The 18,870-nt window shown below is 36.0% G+C and overlaps 1 protein-coding gene across 1 annotated transcript; it reads left to right on the top strand.

The window, feature by feature from the left end:
* Positions 1-1,818: 1,818 nt before the first annotated feature.
* kitlga (kit ligand a) lies at positions 1,819-15,417 on the top strand. The gene is made up of 10 exons (XM_084396857.1): positions 1,819-2,124; positions 10,213-10,320; positions 10,937-10,993; positions 11,088-11,243; positions 11,712-11,922; positions 12,505-12,540; positions 13,349-13,437; positions 13,533-13,645; positions 13,896-13,952; positions 14,039-15,417. The coding sequence occupies exons 1-9, from the start codon at positions 2,110-2,112 to the stop codon at positions 13,924-13,926; spliced, it is 816 nt and encodes a 271-aa protein (XP_084252983.1). The 5' UTR covers positions 1,819-2,109; the 3' UTR covers positions 13,927-13,952; positions 14,039-15,417.
* The last annotated feature ends 3,453 nt before the right edge of the window (positions 15,418-18,870 follow it).

Below are 18,870 nucleotides of genomic sequence, written 5' to 3'. Positions count from 1 at the left end.
ACTGAAACAACTTTTTTTTTCTATAATGAATATTTATCTTCAGACAAGCTTTGAAGAATATCCCACTGGAATGAAAACGGAAATGGAGATTTTTGTAAACAAAGTAGTTTTCAGTAAATGTCCTCAAAAATGTGCTCAAAAAAAAAAAAAAAACCTGATTGAATATTATTCTTATGTGCAAATAACACTGTAAATATGATATTGTGGCGATTTCTAAACAAATAATGATAAAGATATGGTTTATGGTTATGGTTGACAAGATATGGCCCTTTTTAAATATATAGCGACATACAATTGTGCATTGTTATACAAGAGGTGGTTCTTCCACTGACACATCCATGAAACAAGTGAGACATAATAATAATAATACAAATGCCTTAGGTGAAGTTATTTATGGGGCACTTTCATATCTATATTGACAAATAATTTATGAATTATGAATTGAAGGTGTTACATTCTGAACTTGCAAACCACATTGAAACTTTACAGTAGACTGTACACCAGATATCAAGCGAAGCCAGTGTTTTATGCTTGCTGTATCATTCTAGTAAAGTGTATTAACAACAGTATATTTAAAAGTTGCCCACTGTATGTATGTCATCTTGAATGTTCAGCTATTAAGTTTTTGTATTTTAAGTTTAGAGAATACAATTCAAATAAAGCATTCGGGGTGCTCTCATTGTGTGGTAGGGCAGGATGGGGTAAGATGGGTCAGTGGATAAGCTGTCACCTCCTCGTCTGTCTATCTATCTAGAACCCTGAGCTGAGATTCACGTGAGAAAAGTGACCAGTTTTTTTTATTTATTTCAAAGAGTATTTGCTACACTGCAGGTAGACTTCATTTTGCGATGAAGTATATTATTAATAATTATGGGTTATGATAAAAATCATTAAGCTGGCATTTATGTGTATTCAATCATAAAGTCAAAGGGTAATCTAATAATGTGGTCTAAGTTTAAATGTTAGAAAAAGAAATCAATTTTAAGACATCTTGCCATACCAAAAGTGGACGTTTCTGTAGAATGACCCTTATATTTTAAATGTATTTATCAAGTTCAACTAATATAGTAAGCTTTGCCTCTAATTACAGGAAAGATTAGCCTTCAAATAACTTTCTTTAAAATAACTAAAAAATAAAAAAGACTTTGGAATGGGGTTAGTTAAAAAAAAAAAAAGTTAGCCAGAATACTGTACTAGCCTACTGCTGTAGATGTCACTGTTTACCTCAGTGTTAGCACACGTCTGTCACATTTGACCATTTATAACACAGACTAGTGAAACACGTGTGATTTGAGCACATGCGATTTGCACATTTGATTTGCACATAAACTTCAAATAGTGCCGTATGAAACCAACAAAATCACCTCGCTGCTAGTTTGCACTCAATTTTCCGTTGGCGAAACTTTGAATGGTCTTTTTTATTCAAACTTTGAATACATTTCTTACATTTTCCATTACAAAATCTAATTTAGCCGTTTGTTTTGCTCTTCATCGTCTAGGTTAAGACGTTTTGATATATCGCAAGCACAGGAATAATAAGATGCCGTAAAAACGCTCCCGTGATGGAACGTTTTCCAGAAAGATACCAAAAACCACATTTCTATTACGCCTCAGGGCTAAATCACTCCAGCGCCAGAGACTAGCTACAAAACATCTTACAAACTAATTGCTGTCACGACGAGCCATAAACAAGTGACCCCATCCTGTGAAAATTAGCAGGAAAACATCTCCGTTTAAATAAATCTCAACTGGACGTTTGTATGGTGATTGTGAAATCGATTGAGTGAGACCCAGGGCAGTAGACGACCGAGAGAAACTGGGGTGGGCGGGAGTGCGCAGAAGTCACACGATAAAAAGGCTTTGCTCTTGGGAAAAAAACTCTTGATTCTTTCCGCAGCCTTCCGTTCACCATCGTGAGGTATGAAGCGTCTACCTGGATACTTACCATCATTACGCAGATTTAGGTGACTTTCTTTCCCTCCCGACTTGGATTCTACTTTATGATGATTTTGGATATGTACCTTTGGGATGAAGAAAACCCTTTCCCTGCCCGCCGAAGTAAGATAAAATAGGGTTTCGCTGACATTGGAGTTACTCCTCTCGTTCCATATGAAGAAGTCAAACGTAAGTGAACGGTTTTTGCTTTAACGCGAGTAATGTAGCGTGAATCACATGTGATTTGCATTTGTTTTTCGCTCCGTTGCGCTTGCAAAACTGCGCTGTCTGCAGAAGATAACTGGAGGAAATGTAAATGAACACAATAGCATGTTTATATTACAACACATTAAAGCGATAGTCTTCGACTTTCTTGCATCGAATTTTAAGTCCGCATTTAATTGCCACAATCTATTTAGTCATTTCTACTCAATAGCCTATGAATTTTCAGAGTTTGGTCAAATGGTCGAAAGTGCAATTAAATGATCACCTTCAAATTGTTTGATACATTTAAGGCAGGAAATAAGCTTAAGGTTTCGATTTCATTGGGATAAACTGTTTTACAATGGTGCGATCTTATCAAACGTTCGCCCTGAAAAAAATAAATCAGCTTTTTATTGACGTTCAGTTGGCTATATTATGTCCTCGACAATATGTGGTGTCCTCTTGATGATGTAGCTTATCTGACTAATGTGACAATTAAAACATGACAAAATGAGCGATAGATATAAAGTCCTCGAAAACGGAGATAAGAGCAAATAACTATGATTAAACGGAATGACCTTTAGACATAGGCCTACACAGTTGCTATACATTAACATAATTTGTGAAAACTACATTTTCCTGATACGTTACTCGCTGTCTTAGACATGTTCTACATCGGGAACTAAGCCAGTGGAAATGGTTTTCATTGACTGTGGGGGATATTTAGTCGAAACGCATCATGCATGTCTACCAGCATCAACGCTTTCCCTCCTTTCTTTGAAGTGAACTATGTCAAGCTTTGCGCTTGTCTTTTATTTAGCCTACTGTACATTATGAGCATTCCCCTGAAAAAACATTTGCCATGCTGTAAGGATATTTTTACTCGCACATCAAGGCGGCTTAATCTATACTGATGTATGAAGAGCAGACAGAAGTAATTCTCCTTGCACCTTTGCCATGCTTTGAATTGGCATTACCTCTTTCTGGGAGTAAGGCAGTTTTAAGATGATACATTGGCATGAAATGTTGGAACATTCACTTGCTTCAATAAAACACTTTTTGAGTAGCCTACCATATACATAATTAATTTCAACTTCAGCCGTTTTCATCCTCACTTGTAAAAATAAAGGTTCTTTTTTTTTTTTTTTACTGAAGAACGGTTAGCATCCTTTCCATTGCACAAAATGTTCTTCTTCTTCAAAAAAGGTTCTTTCAAGAACCTTCAAGGTTCTTTAACGGAAACCAAAATGTTGGTTCTTTGGCATCGCTGCGAAACCCCCCTTTAGAAACTTTATTTTTAAGAGTGTGCCACTATATTTGAATATCATTGCTTTCTTGTTGCCATTATCACTTGTAACATTATTACACAAAATAAAGTTAATCATTGGCAAACATAATCACAGGGAAGCTCTCTCATACTGCACACGTGACAGTTTTGATTTCTGATCAAGATTGAGACATTTCATCTTGTGGTTATTCTATTAGAAAGAATTCGGTGTATGAGGAAAGTGTGCGCAGCTCCGTTTCAGTGTACAGTATTCTGTGGCTGCAGTTAAAAAACCTAACTTAGTATGTGAATAATCTTTGAACTCATTTTTTTTTTTCATCACCCTTGACATACATCGGCCCCTTTGCCAAAACTTATGCACAATTATGTGCAACATCTAGCATGAAAGCAACATCTAGCATGAAAGCAAACACCTTTGAGCATGTGCCAAGCCCAAAGGCAAAAGTAAGTGACAGTTTGCTATGTGACTATGAGGAAGTATGCTATGCATCGAAAACTAGCGATCTTGAAGGAGGTGAAGATTGGGAATTTTGCATTATTGAATTTCCTTCTCTTGAGTAACTAATACCAGATTTCTGTCTGGTATGTTCTTCACACGTCCACATGAAGCGCACACTACACCAGTGCTTCTCCCTGGAAGACTCCATTGTAGAAAAATTGTGAAATGTGCAGGTATTTTGACTGTTGACATTCTTGAGTATGGACTGTATTATATGTACAAATGTGATTTGTGTGTTTAACCTCTGAAATTAGACATGGAAACCGGTATATTAGCACCTCATTGCAAATGAAATGAGCTATTCAGTATTGTTGGTGTAACATATGTTTTATAGAATAGCATACCATAGCAGTAATTCCATTCATAAGCTTTAAAACTGGTTTTAATGACAACAAATCTTTTAAGACACGGCTAGCACGAACAATGCGATTTTTTTTAGCAATGGCATATGCTTGAGTATAAGTCATAAGTACTTTGTAATGTATTTCAACTTATTTAAAAAAGCACGTTTAGGTAGCAAATCCCTGGAAGGTCCTGTTACTGTGCAAAAGTCTTAGTAATATGTTATAAGTAATAAGTATGTTATAAATATGTTAGTTAAGATGGGATGTTGCAGCATTACTGCAATAAATACATAGGTAATGTGTTCTGAAAATATATTTAAAAACACACAGATGGCCTGCATTATTTGCAGTGCTTTATGGGATGTGTTGTCCATCAATTCTCCCATAAATTGGCTATCATATATCGTTGTCTTTTCCCATAATTTAAATACTTTTACTCAAATGTTGTAGATAACCATTTATTGAATAATTATTTTAAATGATTGTTGTAGTCTACTAAAGCAATAAGCCATTTTCCTCCCTAAAATCACTGTAACGTATATAGCATAATGTTGTTGTTTTTTAAACTGCAGCAATAGCACTATAACATGTGAAGACAATGTTTAATAAAGAGTTATTATTGATGGGCATTTTGGGGTATATGGTGGAAGGATCTCGGTAACAACAGATTTTCTGGATTTTGCTAGAAATGTTTTGGTGATGCAGTTAAGTAATTTTGCTTGGGCTGTAGATGAACGATACTGTGTTGTTGTGTCTACGTTAAAAGAAGTTTATGGAGCGTAAATTTGATTTTGTCATATCAGATGATTCGACTGTAAACATCACTGATGAAGGGAAGGTTTTTATATTGTGTAATGTAAGAAGCAGAAGTCCACTATAGGCACTAAATTAACCACTAACCCAAACACACAATGAGCTGAGTCAGTGTTCAGACAAAAAAAAATTGGCACATTACTAAGTTAATACATAAATATGTGTTTTGAAATAAGAAGATAAAGTATCAGAAATGACCATTTATGTTGTGGGTTGAACCAAAATTTAATGGAGCATTATCGCCAACATCATTGCAGCCATTCCATGAAGGCTGTTCATCTATTTACTTTGTTTCCATATCCTTTTAGTCCTTATATTTACCTGGCTTTGACACTGGCTAAGCCTAGTCCAAATAAAAAGGTTTTCAATAGCGGATGGCCATTTACAATAAAGGGTGAAACTTCATCCGTGTTTGGAAAGAGCTTAATTGTATAATGGACTCTTTAAAGTGAATTGAACCCAATGATAGAAATGAAATCACTGGACCGGCAAATAAATCTCTTGCTTTCATTGGCACACTTTGTAAACTGAATGTCAAGAAAATTAAACTATGATCCTCATCATTTTTTATTATTTCTGTATTATGTGTTCCATTTGTCTGTTGTTTTAAAGCAGAAATTGGTATACCCCAAGTAGCTTTTCAATGCCATGGCTCAATTAGCGTCATTTCATGGCTCAAATAAAAAGTAATTTCGCGTTAATATCGTTGCATTTTTTTTTTCTCAGTGTTCTCCTCAAAGCTTTGGGTGGGTTCCATTAGCATAACTACTTTTCTTGGTTAGTTCCTGAACAAGGCCTCCTCCATCCGGGACAGGCTATTGCCCAGGCTATTGTTATTTTTGCTCCCACCCAGTCATAGAGTCCCTCTAAATTAGCTATCAAATAGGCAGATCACATTTCATTGGACTCCTGTGGCCTGCTGCCCTCTATTTAAACACTCATAAGGGGACAGTGTAATTGATGCTGCCCCAGCTAGTGTAAATCCGCTATGTCTTTTCCAATTGTTTCATTTGGTTTAAGATGTTTAGCAGCACCCAATGACTTTGACTTAACTGACTAACCCCATTGAAAAAATAATAATACGAGTCATGGGTGGTGAGGAAGAATTTGACATTCTTCTGTCTTGGCAACATGAGAAGGCACATATATTCTTTGGGACATGTGATAGCATCTTTAGCTAGTGTTTATTCGGTTAGCCAGAGGTTTGTAAAGTGCACCTGAATGGACACAGGCAGTCTGAGTGCAATTTGTTGAAGCAAATTTGATTTGAGTAGTTTTTGAGTGGATACTGGTCGCTGACTATTCAACAGAGGCTGAAACGATTATGCTAGTTTTCCGGCCACTGATGTTTGTCCTCTTGCTATTCTGGCCTGCGTAAGTTGATCACATGGTTTTACAAAGCTGTCTCCCGGACTCACATCTGGTCACTTTTTTTTTATCAAAATTAAGAGACTGTATGTTCAGAATCTTTAATCTTTTTCCTTGTAGCATGAATTGTTAGCATTTGTGGCATTGCTAATACGCAGCTAGCTGATATCAGTCATTGGGATTCTGCAAGTGTTAGACTGATGTAGCCTACACCATGAGATATATAAGTAATGACTGTGAAAAGATGAAAAGAAGGAAGATAGATGGTGACTAGACATTTTTCTGGGCACCATGTGTTACACTGGGCTCTGTTCTCACTAATAAGATTATGTAGTGAATGGTACATTGTTCAGAATGAGCTTGTACGTCTGGGGGAGCTTGCAAAGTTAATAAACCCTTGCGATCAAAGTGTCTGGTCAGCATGACTCTGGTGATTATCTTATTCTCTAGCCGACAGAGTCAGTATAACATGATGTTCAAAAGGAAGGGTTGAGTTGTTGCTCTCTTTTTTTGTCACTGCCCTGGTGTTTATATCAGCTCATGGTCAGCCATAATGAGATATTGTCCTCCTTTGTCCAGCTAAGTGAAAGTCACCTCTTTCATTTAATGTGTTGTAGCTAACACTTTCAAGATTTCTTTGTTTATCATTCAGCGGTCTGTACTGTATCCTATCAAAAGCCTGTTGATTTAGACCAAGAGTTTAAAAGAAATGCGCATTTGTGAGTCACATTGCAGTCACATTGCAGGATGTGACGCATCTATTATGAGGTGGAAAATGCAATTGCAATGTAGTGTCCGCTTTCACAATGTGACTACATCTTGCAATTGTAACTTTACAATTATGAAAAACAAAAATTCAATTGAGATATAAAGTCATGTTGTATACTTTTGAAATTATAAAGAAAAAAGTTGCAAAAGAGTCACATTGTGAAATAAAGTCACAATTACAAGAAACAAAGTCGCAATTAATTTGTGCGATATAGTCACGTTGCTGTATATAAAGTAATTGAGGGGAATGTTGCAATTGCAGTGTATAGAGTCACAATCCAAAGTCACATTGTGAGATATAATATTACAATTATGAGAATTTGCAACTGGGATAAATAGAGTCACGTTGTGAGAAATAGGCCTAATACTTTTTATTTTGTCTATAAGCTACTTATAGAGTAGAATAACCCTATTTGGGATAAAATCATTTTTCTTCATACACAGAGCTCTTTGTAATGAATTAATTTTTATCTTGGAATAATTTTTATCTGTTATATTTTACATGTTGTTCAGTTGATCCTGTCAGCGGTTCACTTTGCTTTCACTATATTGATTTATGACAGTCAGCGTTGAATTTGAGCACAAGTGAGTTTGAATGGTTCGCATTTAAATGGGAGACAGACGAGGATTTGTTGTTGTGTCCAAAGTACTTGCTGAAACCGTAGTTCTTTCAATGAAGGCTCTTTAAAATCTTGGAGGAAGTAAAATATTGGATGATTTAACCAATAAAACATCTGGGCTTCCATATGTTGCTTCAGTCACCAAATTTCAACAAATCCTCCTCATCTGGTTCACGACACGCAAGAGCCCTTTACAGTCTCCGATGATGCTGTCTGAAAGACTTGCTACAGATAAACTGCTTGTTCGAGTGCGTACTAAATTCCAGATGCTGTGTACTAGCTTTGTTTACTCGGTTTGCAGTCCAATAATTCAAAGCAAGACCTAAGCATTTACATATGGTTAGTTTTATTTATAGTTCGATGCAAATAAACATGCCCTGTTTAACCAGGTATAACATTTTAGGAGAGTTAGTTGGAAAGGAGATCTATTTTTGTCTTTGAATAGAAACTTACGATTATTGCATCATTTTCATCTTATAAATTTGTAGATTTGCTTAAAAAGCCTAAGACCTGCCTAACAGTATCAATGTATGTCAATTTAATGTGAAATCATTGATGCCATGATGTAATCGGTGATGACACAAGTGATGACTGTAGGTAGGACTTATTTACTTTTCATGTCAACAGCTGAGACCTTCCAAACATGCTCTTCAAGAAAAAACGGGTAGCATGGAATTGGAGATAGTTTAAACATGTTATCTAGTGTTAGTGAGGTTGACTAGTTTATCAAAATTTTCTTATATTTAATATACTTTAATTTGCAATCAGGAAGGAATCAGGATATCTAATGAGAAAAAGTGTAGAGGTGGATTTTATTTTATTTTATTTTGAACAATGAAAAGTATACATTACGTACGTTTACGTAAAACAACAGCTAATTGAAATGTTAGTTTGCTAAAACTATTACTAAATAAAATGCTAGTTTTCTTAAAAAAGGCTAAATTGAATGTTAGCTTGATTAAACATAAGCTAAATGGAATGCTAGTTTGTTAAAAAAAGATAATGAAATGTTAGTTTGATAAAACAATGGCTAAATAGATTGTTAGTTTGCTAAATAAAAGACTAATTGCTAGTTTGCTAAAACAAAATGGCTAAATTGAATGCTAGTTTGCTAAACCAAAGGCTAAATTGAATGCTAGTTTGTTAAAACAATGGCTAAATTGAATGCTAGTTTGCTAAACCAAAGGCTAAATTGAATGCTAGTTTGCTAAACCAAAGGCTAAATTGAATGCTAGTTTGTTAAAACAATGGGTAAATGGAATGCTAGTTTGTCCAAAAAAAAGTCACATCGAATGTTTGCTAAACCAAAGGCTAAATAGAATGCTAGTTTGCTAAAAAAGAAAAAGAAAAGAAAAGACAAATAGAAGCTAGTTTGTTAAAACAACGGCTAAACAGAATGCTACTTTTCTAAAAACAACAGCTAAATTGAATGATAGTTTGCTATAAAAAAAACAGAACACTGCTTGCTTAAATAAAAGTTTAAGCGAATGTTATTTCGCTAAAACAACAGCTCAATAGAGTGCTAATTTGGCTAAATTGGTTAACATTATCCAATAGCCTGCACAGCCAGCGATGTCACTAAAAAAAGGAAAGTTGTTACAGAGGAAAATTATTGCATGTTAATGTAAAAATGTACTTTGGAATAGCATGAATCATTCACAATAAGACAAGAAACATGAATTAAGAAAGTAAATATGGTCATTTTTGATTCATCCACTTTACACAAGACCCCTGCATTGTGCTCTAGCTGTTTTTGAACTTTTTTAAAATGTAAATGCCTCCTGAGAAATGCATTTGATCAGGTCACGTGATCCCAAAACCAAACTAATTTTCGAAAATACGTAATTGCAGAGCATCAATTTTGTAATTGTGCAATTACATACATTACACAGCATCTCGCAGCTGAACAGCCTGTCCTCGAATGATTCTGCTCTTCACCTCTGTCTGCTCCCTCTCAGAGCAAAGCTGAAACTCTTTCTTTACTGGCCCGTTTCTCATGACAAGGCTCATGCATTGTTTGTCTGGGATCACCCTTGTAATCAGGGTTAAGAGCAAATCTGCCTCTTGTTATGCAACAAGCTCAAATCGCATGGTCTGGAAAGAGTAGAGCAAAAGCTTTAAGCTCTAAGCCACCCTGGGACAACCAGCTTTATAGCGGCGGAAGGGAAGGAGAGTTTGCTAGACAAAAACGTTCATTTATTCTAGTGAACCTGACCCGGATATTCTTAAAATAGCAGTGAAAACATTTTCCGTTTTGCCTAACACTCCTCTAAACAATGCGATTATAAATTAGGACACAGATCTGTATTATTAAAAAGATTTCAGATATGATCTATTAGTCTCAGACTGATCTTTTAATTCTTGTTTTTTCAGATTTGGATATGCACCTGTGTCCATTTATTGCTGTACATTACAGTTGCTGCCTATTCCAGTGAAATAGGAAATCCCATTACAGATGACATCAGGAAAATTTCTTTGTTGGTAAGAGCTTGGACATTCTTATCTCTCCAGTGCTGTGTTTTTTCTTTTTTTCTTTTTTTTTTTGAGCTTGTTTTTTGAAAGACAACAGCAAAGGCTGATTTATCGATGCTCAAGGGAAAAGAGCTGAAATTTATTTCATGTGTGTTGGAATGAAAGCTACAGACATATGGTTCAAAGTATGATAATGGAGTCGTATACATAAAAAAAAACGCTTTTCTGCAGACAGCCTCTTTAGAAACATCAAAAATCATTGGCCTGTTGAAAGTATTATTGAGTTTATCGCTATGTTAGAACTTGTGAGTTGTTTAATGGTATTCACTTTCCTTTAGCAAAATATTTATGATGCCAAATCACTGGCGTGCCATTTGCTGAAAGGTTGATGACCAGAGATTAAAATGTAGATCTTTTAAAGTAAATATGTGACATATGTTGGTGGTTTTCATTTCTATACCTAAGCCAAGGTTATAAAGCAAATTACAGTAATTCTTTGTTTATATTGTGGTTACTTAATAGTAAATTTTCCGTTTTGCATCTTTATTGATGATCAAATGACCATGTGCAGTGTAGTCTTTGGCACTTAGAATTGGCTTTTTATGATTTATTTCTCTCCCATTAGAAACAGAATATTCCAAAAGACTACAAGATTACAGTACGTTATATACCTAAAGAAGTGGTGAGTTGTTGTTATACAATCTTCATTGAATCATTCACAACAATAAAAGCGAGCAGGGTGATAATGAAGTAATGTCTTTCATTTTTTCTTCAAGAGTGGTATGTGCTGGGTGAAGCTAAATGTATTTCACTTGGAGGTGAGCTTAAAAGGCCTGGCGCAGAAGTTTGGGAACATATCCTCCAATAAAGATAATATAGGCACTTTTGTCCAAATACTGCAAGAGATGCGGTATCACATTGGACATGGCTTGGTAAGTTACCTTAACCAAGTGATAACAATAAACAATTTTGTATACCGTACTGTATATTATTTTGATATATTTGTCTTTAAAAAAAAATTTGGTAGCACTTTATTTTACAGTTCTGTTCCCCACGTACATACTATGAGCTTATTATAATAATTAAAATAACTGGGCAATAACTTGGTACTAACCCTGAACCAACCCCTAAACCTAACCTTAATTAGGTGTATAATCCATGTAGTTATATTACCCAGTACTTTCTTAGGTAAGTACACTGTAAGTACTTGTACTGTAAAATAAAATGCAACCAAAAATTAAAAAATGTTGGTAACCATTTGCAAAATGAATAATTTTTTAAAATTGTTTATATTACTATTTCAATTTCTATTTCTATTTAAAACTATCTTGAAAACACATTTTTTATGTTATTTTTTTGGAAGTAAAACGTAAATCAACCATTTTTTTCTGTACCTTTAGGAGGATTCAATGCTAGAATTCGAGTGTCATTATGTAGAGGAGATGTGGCTTACGGCAAAGTATTTTGAATATGTGGAGGACTTTTTCAACACTGCCAATTCGTCGAGAGAGGCAGAGGATTGCGAGCCACCGCTATGTCCCACGTCCACAAAAACAACAGTTACGACAACTACAACGGTGTCGACAACGTCAGTGCAACATAGTACAAATGGTGAGGCGCATGTTATAACCAGTCTTTAAGGCCTTTGTATGAAGGCAGAGCTGCAGAGTGTTGTCTGTGTCACTTTTTAATGAAGCTATTGAGAAACTGCAGAATGTTGTTTGTGGAAGACCGCCCATTTGCAACTGAGGTTTTAGATGTTAACACCCGCTTTTAAATCATATCTCTTGTGGCAGCTTTGGTTGCAATTTTGTGCATGTTGCGTGTGTGTGTGGGTGTATGTGTGTGTGTTCCATGCCTTTTCAAACGAAGCCGCTGGACAAAACAAGAGAAGGCAACATGTTTTTGTCAGCCCTATTATGACAGAGTCTCAGCTGAGTTTCAAAACCAAGAGATGCTCCCTAGTGAACGGCATGAAAGGGAGAACAGAATCGAAGTCCAATTGTCACCATGTTGATTACAGAGCAATCTTCAGATCTTCCCAAGCGCAAGCTCTTTCTTTCTAAAAGCGGACAGATCAGATCTTTCATGGGGCGGAGAGAAAAGGAGATTGTGTCCGACTTTTTAAGCATCTAACAATGAACGGTTTCTATCTGAGACTTTTAATGCTTCTCTGTTTCTGGCTTTCTCTAGAGAAACGTAACGGTTTGCCTGATGACCCCGAAAAAGGTGAGATATCACATAAATGTCTTCAGTCATCACTATTGTACGCTTCCAAGGGATAGTTGATCCAGAAATGAAGAAAAAAAACATATACTTATCCTCATGTTGTTCCAAACCTACATGGCTTTCTCTCTTCCCTGGGACACAAGAAGAGATACGTCTATTTTCCAAACGATAAAATTGAATAGGGAATAAGGCCGTTTTTATGTTTTGTGGGGGAATCCAGGAACAACATGGAGTTGAGTAAATGATGACAGAAATTTTATATCATTTTTTATAAAAATTAACCGCTCTCTAGCGGATAAAAAAACAAAACTGCATGCATTTTGCGGAAAAACATTGTTTTGGTTCGGCTCTGCATGAAGCCAGGTCTAAAGTATAAACACTTATAATAGGCTTAGCATAGTAAAAAACACGTTTTGGTAGAAGGTGTACCATTAAAACGTTTTAGTTTATTTTTCAACTAAATCTATTAATTTAACATTTGTTTAAAGAACACACTATCTATTGAGGAAACAAGGAATTACATGAGGTCAAATTTGATTTGATCTATCGAGGAAACAAATAAGATGATGTTGAGTAAATCATGACAGAATTTCTATTTTATTGTTTATTCTTTATTTTAGTTTTGATTTGATTTTGGTTGATCCATTCCTTTAACATTTATCTGAAGAAAACTGTCCAGCTATGTAGGTCAGTAAGTAATAACAGACAGATGCACTCTGTAAGGATCAAAGGTTATCTTGCTCTCTGTCAATGTCTAAAGAAGTGCATATTTGTAAACCATAATAAAACCAGTCTAATTTGTCTCTAGGGGCATTCCTTCCGAAAGTTGTGGAGAGCAGTCTTATGTCGCTCCTCGCCATCCCGTTCATCGCAGTGGTGTTTTTGTTGGTGTGGAAGGTACGTGCGGTGGCTTGCCCTGCAGAGCCTTCGAGATCACGGCATTTTTACTTTATGTTCTGATTGGGATCGTTTTTTGTCCGTTTGTGATGCAGATTAAATCTAGAAGAAACGCCCCCCAAACTGAACGGAGTCCAGAAGAAGGTCCTGCCCTTTTCTCAGGAGAGGAAGCCAGTGTACCCCCATTAGATGTGGAGATATCTGAAAAGTAATGTTTGCAACAGTCAAATCTGCATAGTGTGCTGTTTTTTACACTTTCATTGACCCTTAAAATATTTGGATACTTGGAAGTTATACTTCAGATTGGGCACTGCCTAAATATAAATCACATTAAATGTCACTATATATTGTTTTATCCATTTATATATACATGTATACATTTTAAGTGTGGCTTAAGTGGCAAACATTTTTGGAATTTAGTTTTGTACTCAATTGTGTGCTGATTTTTTTTTTTCCAGAAACAGATTAAATATTATCATGGCAGTGTAAATCCAGCCCCATCTTAACCAACGCAGGTGAATAATGATTTAATAAGTTCTTAAAATATTATTAACTCAACCTACTTTAACACAATCTGTTACTGATTTATCAAATTTTACAGTCACTGCTTCAGACGGCACAGGAACAAACAAGCACCACCTCCGAAAGATTCTCTTACTGAACTTCTAGCTGTGAAGGACACATACAGGCCTGAAACTGCTCTTTGAGAACTGATGCCCTCTTATCAGCCACTGCTGAACCCATTGGGGTAGATACGGTTGCTCCTTCTGAGAACTTCTGAGAGTCACACTTCATGCTCTTTAACGCTTCCTTCTCCTCTCGGAGACCGCAAGGAGACTATGCAGGAGGAATTAGATGAAAAACAGATCGAAAGCAACACGGCATTGGATTCACCCGGAGATGTCAAATAGCCAAGCGCATTTTTTCGAGCGCAGGATCCGCAGTTCAGAAGGAGGGCAGCCATATTATTGCTTGAGAGCAGATGGCTATCGAAAAGGAGTTAAAGCAGAATCGACTACCTCCAGCTGCTCTGGTCCATCTCCTTCTTTCTTTCTTAATCCTTGTTCTCTCTCTTTCTTTTGGTCTGGGCGTCCAAATAGACGCCTTTTCAGTTTTTTTTTTGAGTGCTTGAATCAGTAAAGTCATTTTCAGATTGTATCATCTAATTTGTGAATTGTTTTTATTATCACTATAGACTGGTGGTGTGGACTTAATTTATTTATTTTCTGAATATGACATGACACCTGCATGGCATCAAATATCCAATGAGATGAACAATACACAGTCATCTCTACCTTAAAAAATATCTCGCAATCCTTAATCGCTTGTGTACAGTAAACCCTACATTCATACTAGCTACAACCTTGTAAGTACTATTATAGCTCCTCATCTGATAGATGCTGTTACGTGAATGACTTTTTAATGCTATATATCATATATTAAAGTCTTTTCAGTACACCCGCGATTAATGCACTTAGTTCCGCATTACAGCTTTTTATAAAGTCTGTTGCAGTGTTTTTGAAGTCATTCTGGTGGCTGCTAATTTTATAGACGACTCCGCTTTTGTCAATGGTCATGAGAGTTTTATAGCTTGTAGATTTTGATTTAGAATAAAAATCTGATTTTTCTGCCATTCCAGAAGCAAATTTATTAAAATGCATCAGTCAGACTTAAGATCAAAACAAACTCGAGTAGCGTTACGTCAAACAAAACGGTATACCACAAACAACAGCAAAAAAACAACTTATTCGAATACAGAAATTCATTGGTCCTTTGACGCTGTCGGAAGATCTTGCTAACAGTACAAACAAGTAATCGTAATAGAAAACGTACATGTATGCTTCTTAAATTTGTGTGCCTTTTCATAGCATGGCTCTCCCTGTAAAGATTATTTTTGGATAACCAGCCATATATTTATTACGGAAAAAAATTATGTAATAATGTTATTGCACTAGTCATATATATATATATATATATATATATATATAATAAAATAAAAAAAATGCTCGAGGACATTTCAGATGACTTTCCAAGAAAAGCATAACACAATCCGGTTCCGGCTTCGGTCTTCTGCTGAGTACGAAATCAATTTATGCATGTTGACATCTGACGTCTTGGCGCTTAATCTGTACATACTGATTTATGATAGCTACAACTCATATAGACAAGTGCTAATGACTTTGAGACGAAACTCAGTGGAGATCAGATTTGATTTTATACCCTGCTTTCTCAAACTGGTTGTAATGATCTATATCCTGTGTTGTGGGGAATAACCTGTTGTCTGCCCAGTCTTTGTTTTTTTAGTTAGAGCACGACAGTTTTTAAGATACAGCATGTAATGTGAAGTTGACATTTGGTAAATACTATCTTGTACCGGTTAAGGTGGATGTTTACAGAGACTCGTATTAACATTGGCAGCGATGGAAACGTCTCTCATTGTAGTGTTCTAACAGTTTTCATGCAGTTATTCCAACAATCTGAGTCATTTTAAAGCTCTCGATGGGGCATGTCCATGTTTTCCATCAGAGATTTTCTGTAAACTGCTTTAGATCGTCTCAGTGTAGTTCAGGGCAGTGCTGGTAATGTTACAGCGTGAGGTCACAGATGATAAACATGCGAGATAAATTTTTATCCTTTGAGTTCTCAGTCTGTCTAGAGGGTGATGACGCTTTCTTTGGCGTCTTTGTCAGTGCCCTGATAAGGAGTCAATAAGTAATAGTGACAGATATGCTGCACCAACTTCAAAAATGGGAACATTCCTACATGTTTTATGATTTTTTTTTGCGTGCATATGGCATCACGCCCAGTCTTAAGACCCCCTGAATCACAAACCATAAACCATATGAGCCAGCCCGTGAAATTCCCACCACTGCCCTGTTAGCGAAGTGTCGGAAAACACTGTTGCTCCGTTTTGTGATGCTGAGATCTGAGGAACGTACAAGGGAACCATTTTTTTTTTTTTTTTCAGATTTGGCACGTCCCAACTGCCGCAATTGGATCCTGCATCATATTTGTAAGACTGCAGAACACAGCTAGTCAGGAAGCCAGTCAGGGTGCCAAAAGTAAACAAGGAATTGTGGCCCAGTCATTGTCTGGGTGACAGTCTACTGTATTCTGTATTTTATATGAATATATGCAAATATATGTATGAGATGTGAATAAAGTACATTTATCCACCATTGCTGAGGCTTGGGTGGGCTTACTTCTCATTATGACTAATAAAACCATCATAATGACAGTTGTGCTGTCTGCTTTAATTTTGCTTTTTAATATTGTTGACAGTTTCCTGGTTTTGACTTTGTTTTAAAAATGTACGTAAAATCCATTTGACGAGACAGTTCACTCATTTTCTCACGCTCATGTTGTTTCAAACACACATTACTTTCTCTCTGCAGAAGGAAGTATTCACTTAACTTCCTTGTCAAGTCATGAAAGTCATGAAAGTTCATCAGAGAAGCGGCGGATAATTTTTTTGAGTCACATCTTTTCCACAAATGAATTGATCTTGAATCCTAAATTATTCAGTCAATTGGAGTAGAGTTTAACTAAATCAGGTTGCAATGAATTGAGAAATGAGTAAAAAAAAAAAAGACTTCCACTTTTATGATGTTTTGATTGATCCACAATGACAAATCATCATACATTTTCTTTACGCTCTTGAAAAATCTTCTTTTGTGTCTCATGGAAGAAAAGAAAGAAAAACATGTAGGTTTGCAATGACATGAGGGTGAAATGACAGAATGCTGATTTTTTTTATTTTACAGTTCCGTGTAAGAGTGTGTGAACTTTGTTGATCTTTGATGTTTACAAGGAAATAACATTTCATTATCGCACAGTAATCCGGTTTGGGATTCAAATTTCATTCAAATAAAACGTTCCTCTTTCCAGTTAAATGGAACAATGCATTTGCTATGTAAGGCTTTTTACAAAAGGCATTCCAAAGAAGATTCATAGGGTAAAATCTGCTGGCAACATTTTTAAATAGCGTGTAAAATCATTTTGTATTTCAGAGCCATTTAAAAGTCCTGTCACCATTCCAGTATGATCATGCTCCACAAGAAAAACAGTTTAAACACAGAAACTGAAGGAAAAGAAAATACCTAAAGAATTTTGTTTGTTTTTTAAAGCACTTGATGTGTCATGTGAATGTTCTTAAAGTGACATCACCCAAAATTGAAAAATCTGTCATAATTTACTCACTCTCATGTCGTTCCAAACTTGTGTGATTTTTTTTATTTATTATTTTTTGTAGCTTATTGTTTTGTGTATATAACACCTAATGTTGTTTTGGACCCCATTGACTTCAACTGTATGGACAAAAATAGTGGACACACTGGTTGAGAATGACACTTTGGCCAAACTATCCCTTTAAAGGGTTAGTTCACCTAAAAATGAAAATTCTGTCAGTAATTACTCGCCCTCATGTTGTTCCAACCCCGTAAGACATCCCCGTAAATTTTGTTCATCTTCGGTACAAAAATTAAAATATTTTTGATGAAATCTGAGAGCTGTCTCTATCCTCCTTAGGCTTCTATGTTTTTGAAACTTGGTGGCCCGGAAAAGTTAGTAAAGACAATGTTTACTACATTGTCAACACAGTACAACCCAGATGCACTGCGCTGTTACACTATGTGAACTCACCAGAAGCCCACATTGAAGAAAATGAATAGTTGAATAAAGTCGTTATTTTTGTTTGTTTTTTGCGTACAAAAAGTATTATTGTCGCTTGATAAACTTATGGTTTAGCCATAGTCACTTGGACTATTTTAAACATTGTCTTTACTAACTTTTCTGGGCCAGCAAGTTTCAATAACATAGAAGCCTATGGAGGAGTGAGCCAGCTCTCAGATTTCATCAAAAATATCTTAATTTGTGTTCCGAAGATTAACAAAAGTCTTACGGGGTTGGAACAACATGAGGGTGAGTAATTACTGACAGAATTTTCATTTTTGGGTGAACTAACCCTTTAAGTGCTTTAACTCTTGCAGCATCTAAATCCCCCAATTGGTTCGAGTGTGTTTATGGGCCCAACTACAAGCCTGTGGGGTGAAACTGCACTATATTTAAAATAAATGGTCACATACCATCAGGGATTCATTGTAAAAGTTATGCCCAAGCTAACAAGAAGGACGAGGCAATGGAGCTGTTTTCAGTTTTCCAGCCATCGCTTCCTATGGTTATCTGGATGGTGCCTAATATAAACCTGCTGCATGCAAATCCTCCAGCCCCTTTTAGTGTTCCCTTGTTTACTTCCCTTGTTAACTTTGCTCACTCCTGAAGTATATAACCTTAGCAGTAAGAAGGAACGAGCAGCGAGTGTTGTAAAGTGGTGTAAGTAAGAAATAGCATAGAAGTCTAAGTCATTCGATCTTGTTTATTTGTGCAAGTAAAGGATATATGGACAGTCATCTCTCCCTCCCATGCATGTGTGGG

The sequence above is a fragment of the Rutilus rutilus genome, assembly GCF_951802725.1.
Source record: "Rutilus rutilus genome assembly, chromosome: 23".
NCBI lineage: Eukaryota > Metazoa > Chordata > Actinopteri > Cypriniformes > Leuciscidae > Rutilus > Rutilus rutilus.
The sequence above is the reverse complement of the archived record's forward strand: the minus strand, read 5'-3'. Positions and strand labels throughout refer to the sequence as shown.

Bases quoted from the DNA above. Each gene is read 5' to 3' on its own strand.
- kitlga (XM_084396857.1), top strand. The intron at 12,541-13,348 runs GTGAGATATCAC...ATTTGTCTCTAG, and splicing joins GCCTGATGACCCCGAAAAAG to GGGCATTCCTTCCGAAAGTT. The intron at 13,646-13,895 runs GTAATGTTTGCA...TTTTTTTTCCAG, and splicing joins GATGTGGAGATATCTGAAAA to AAACAGATTAAATATTATCA.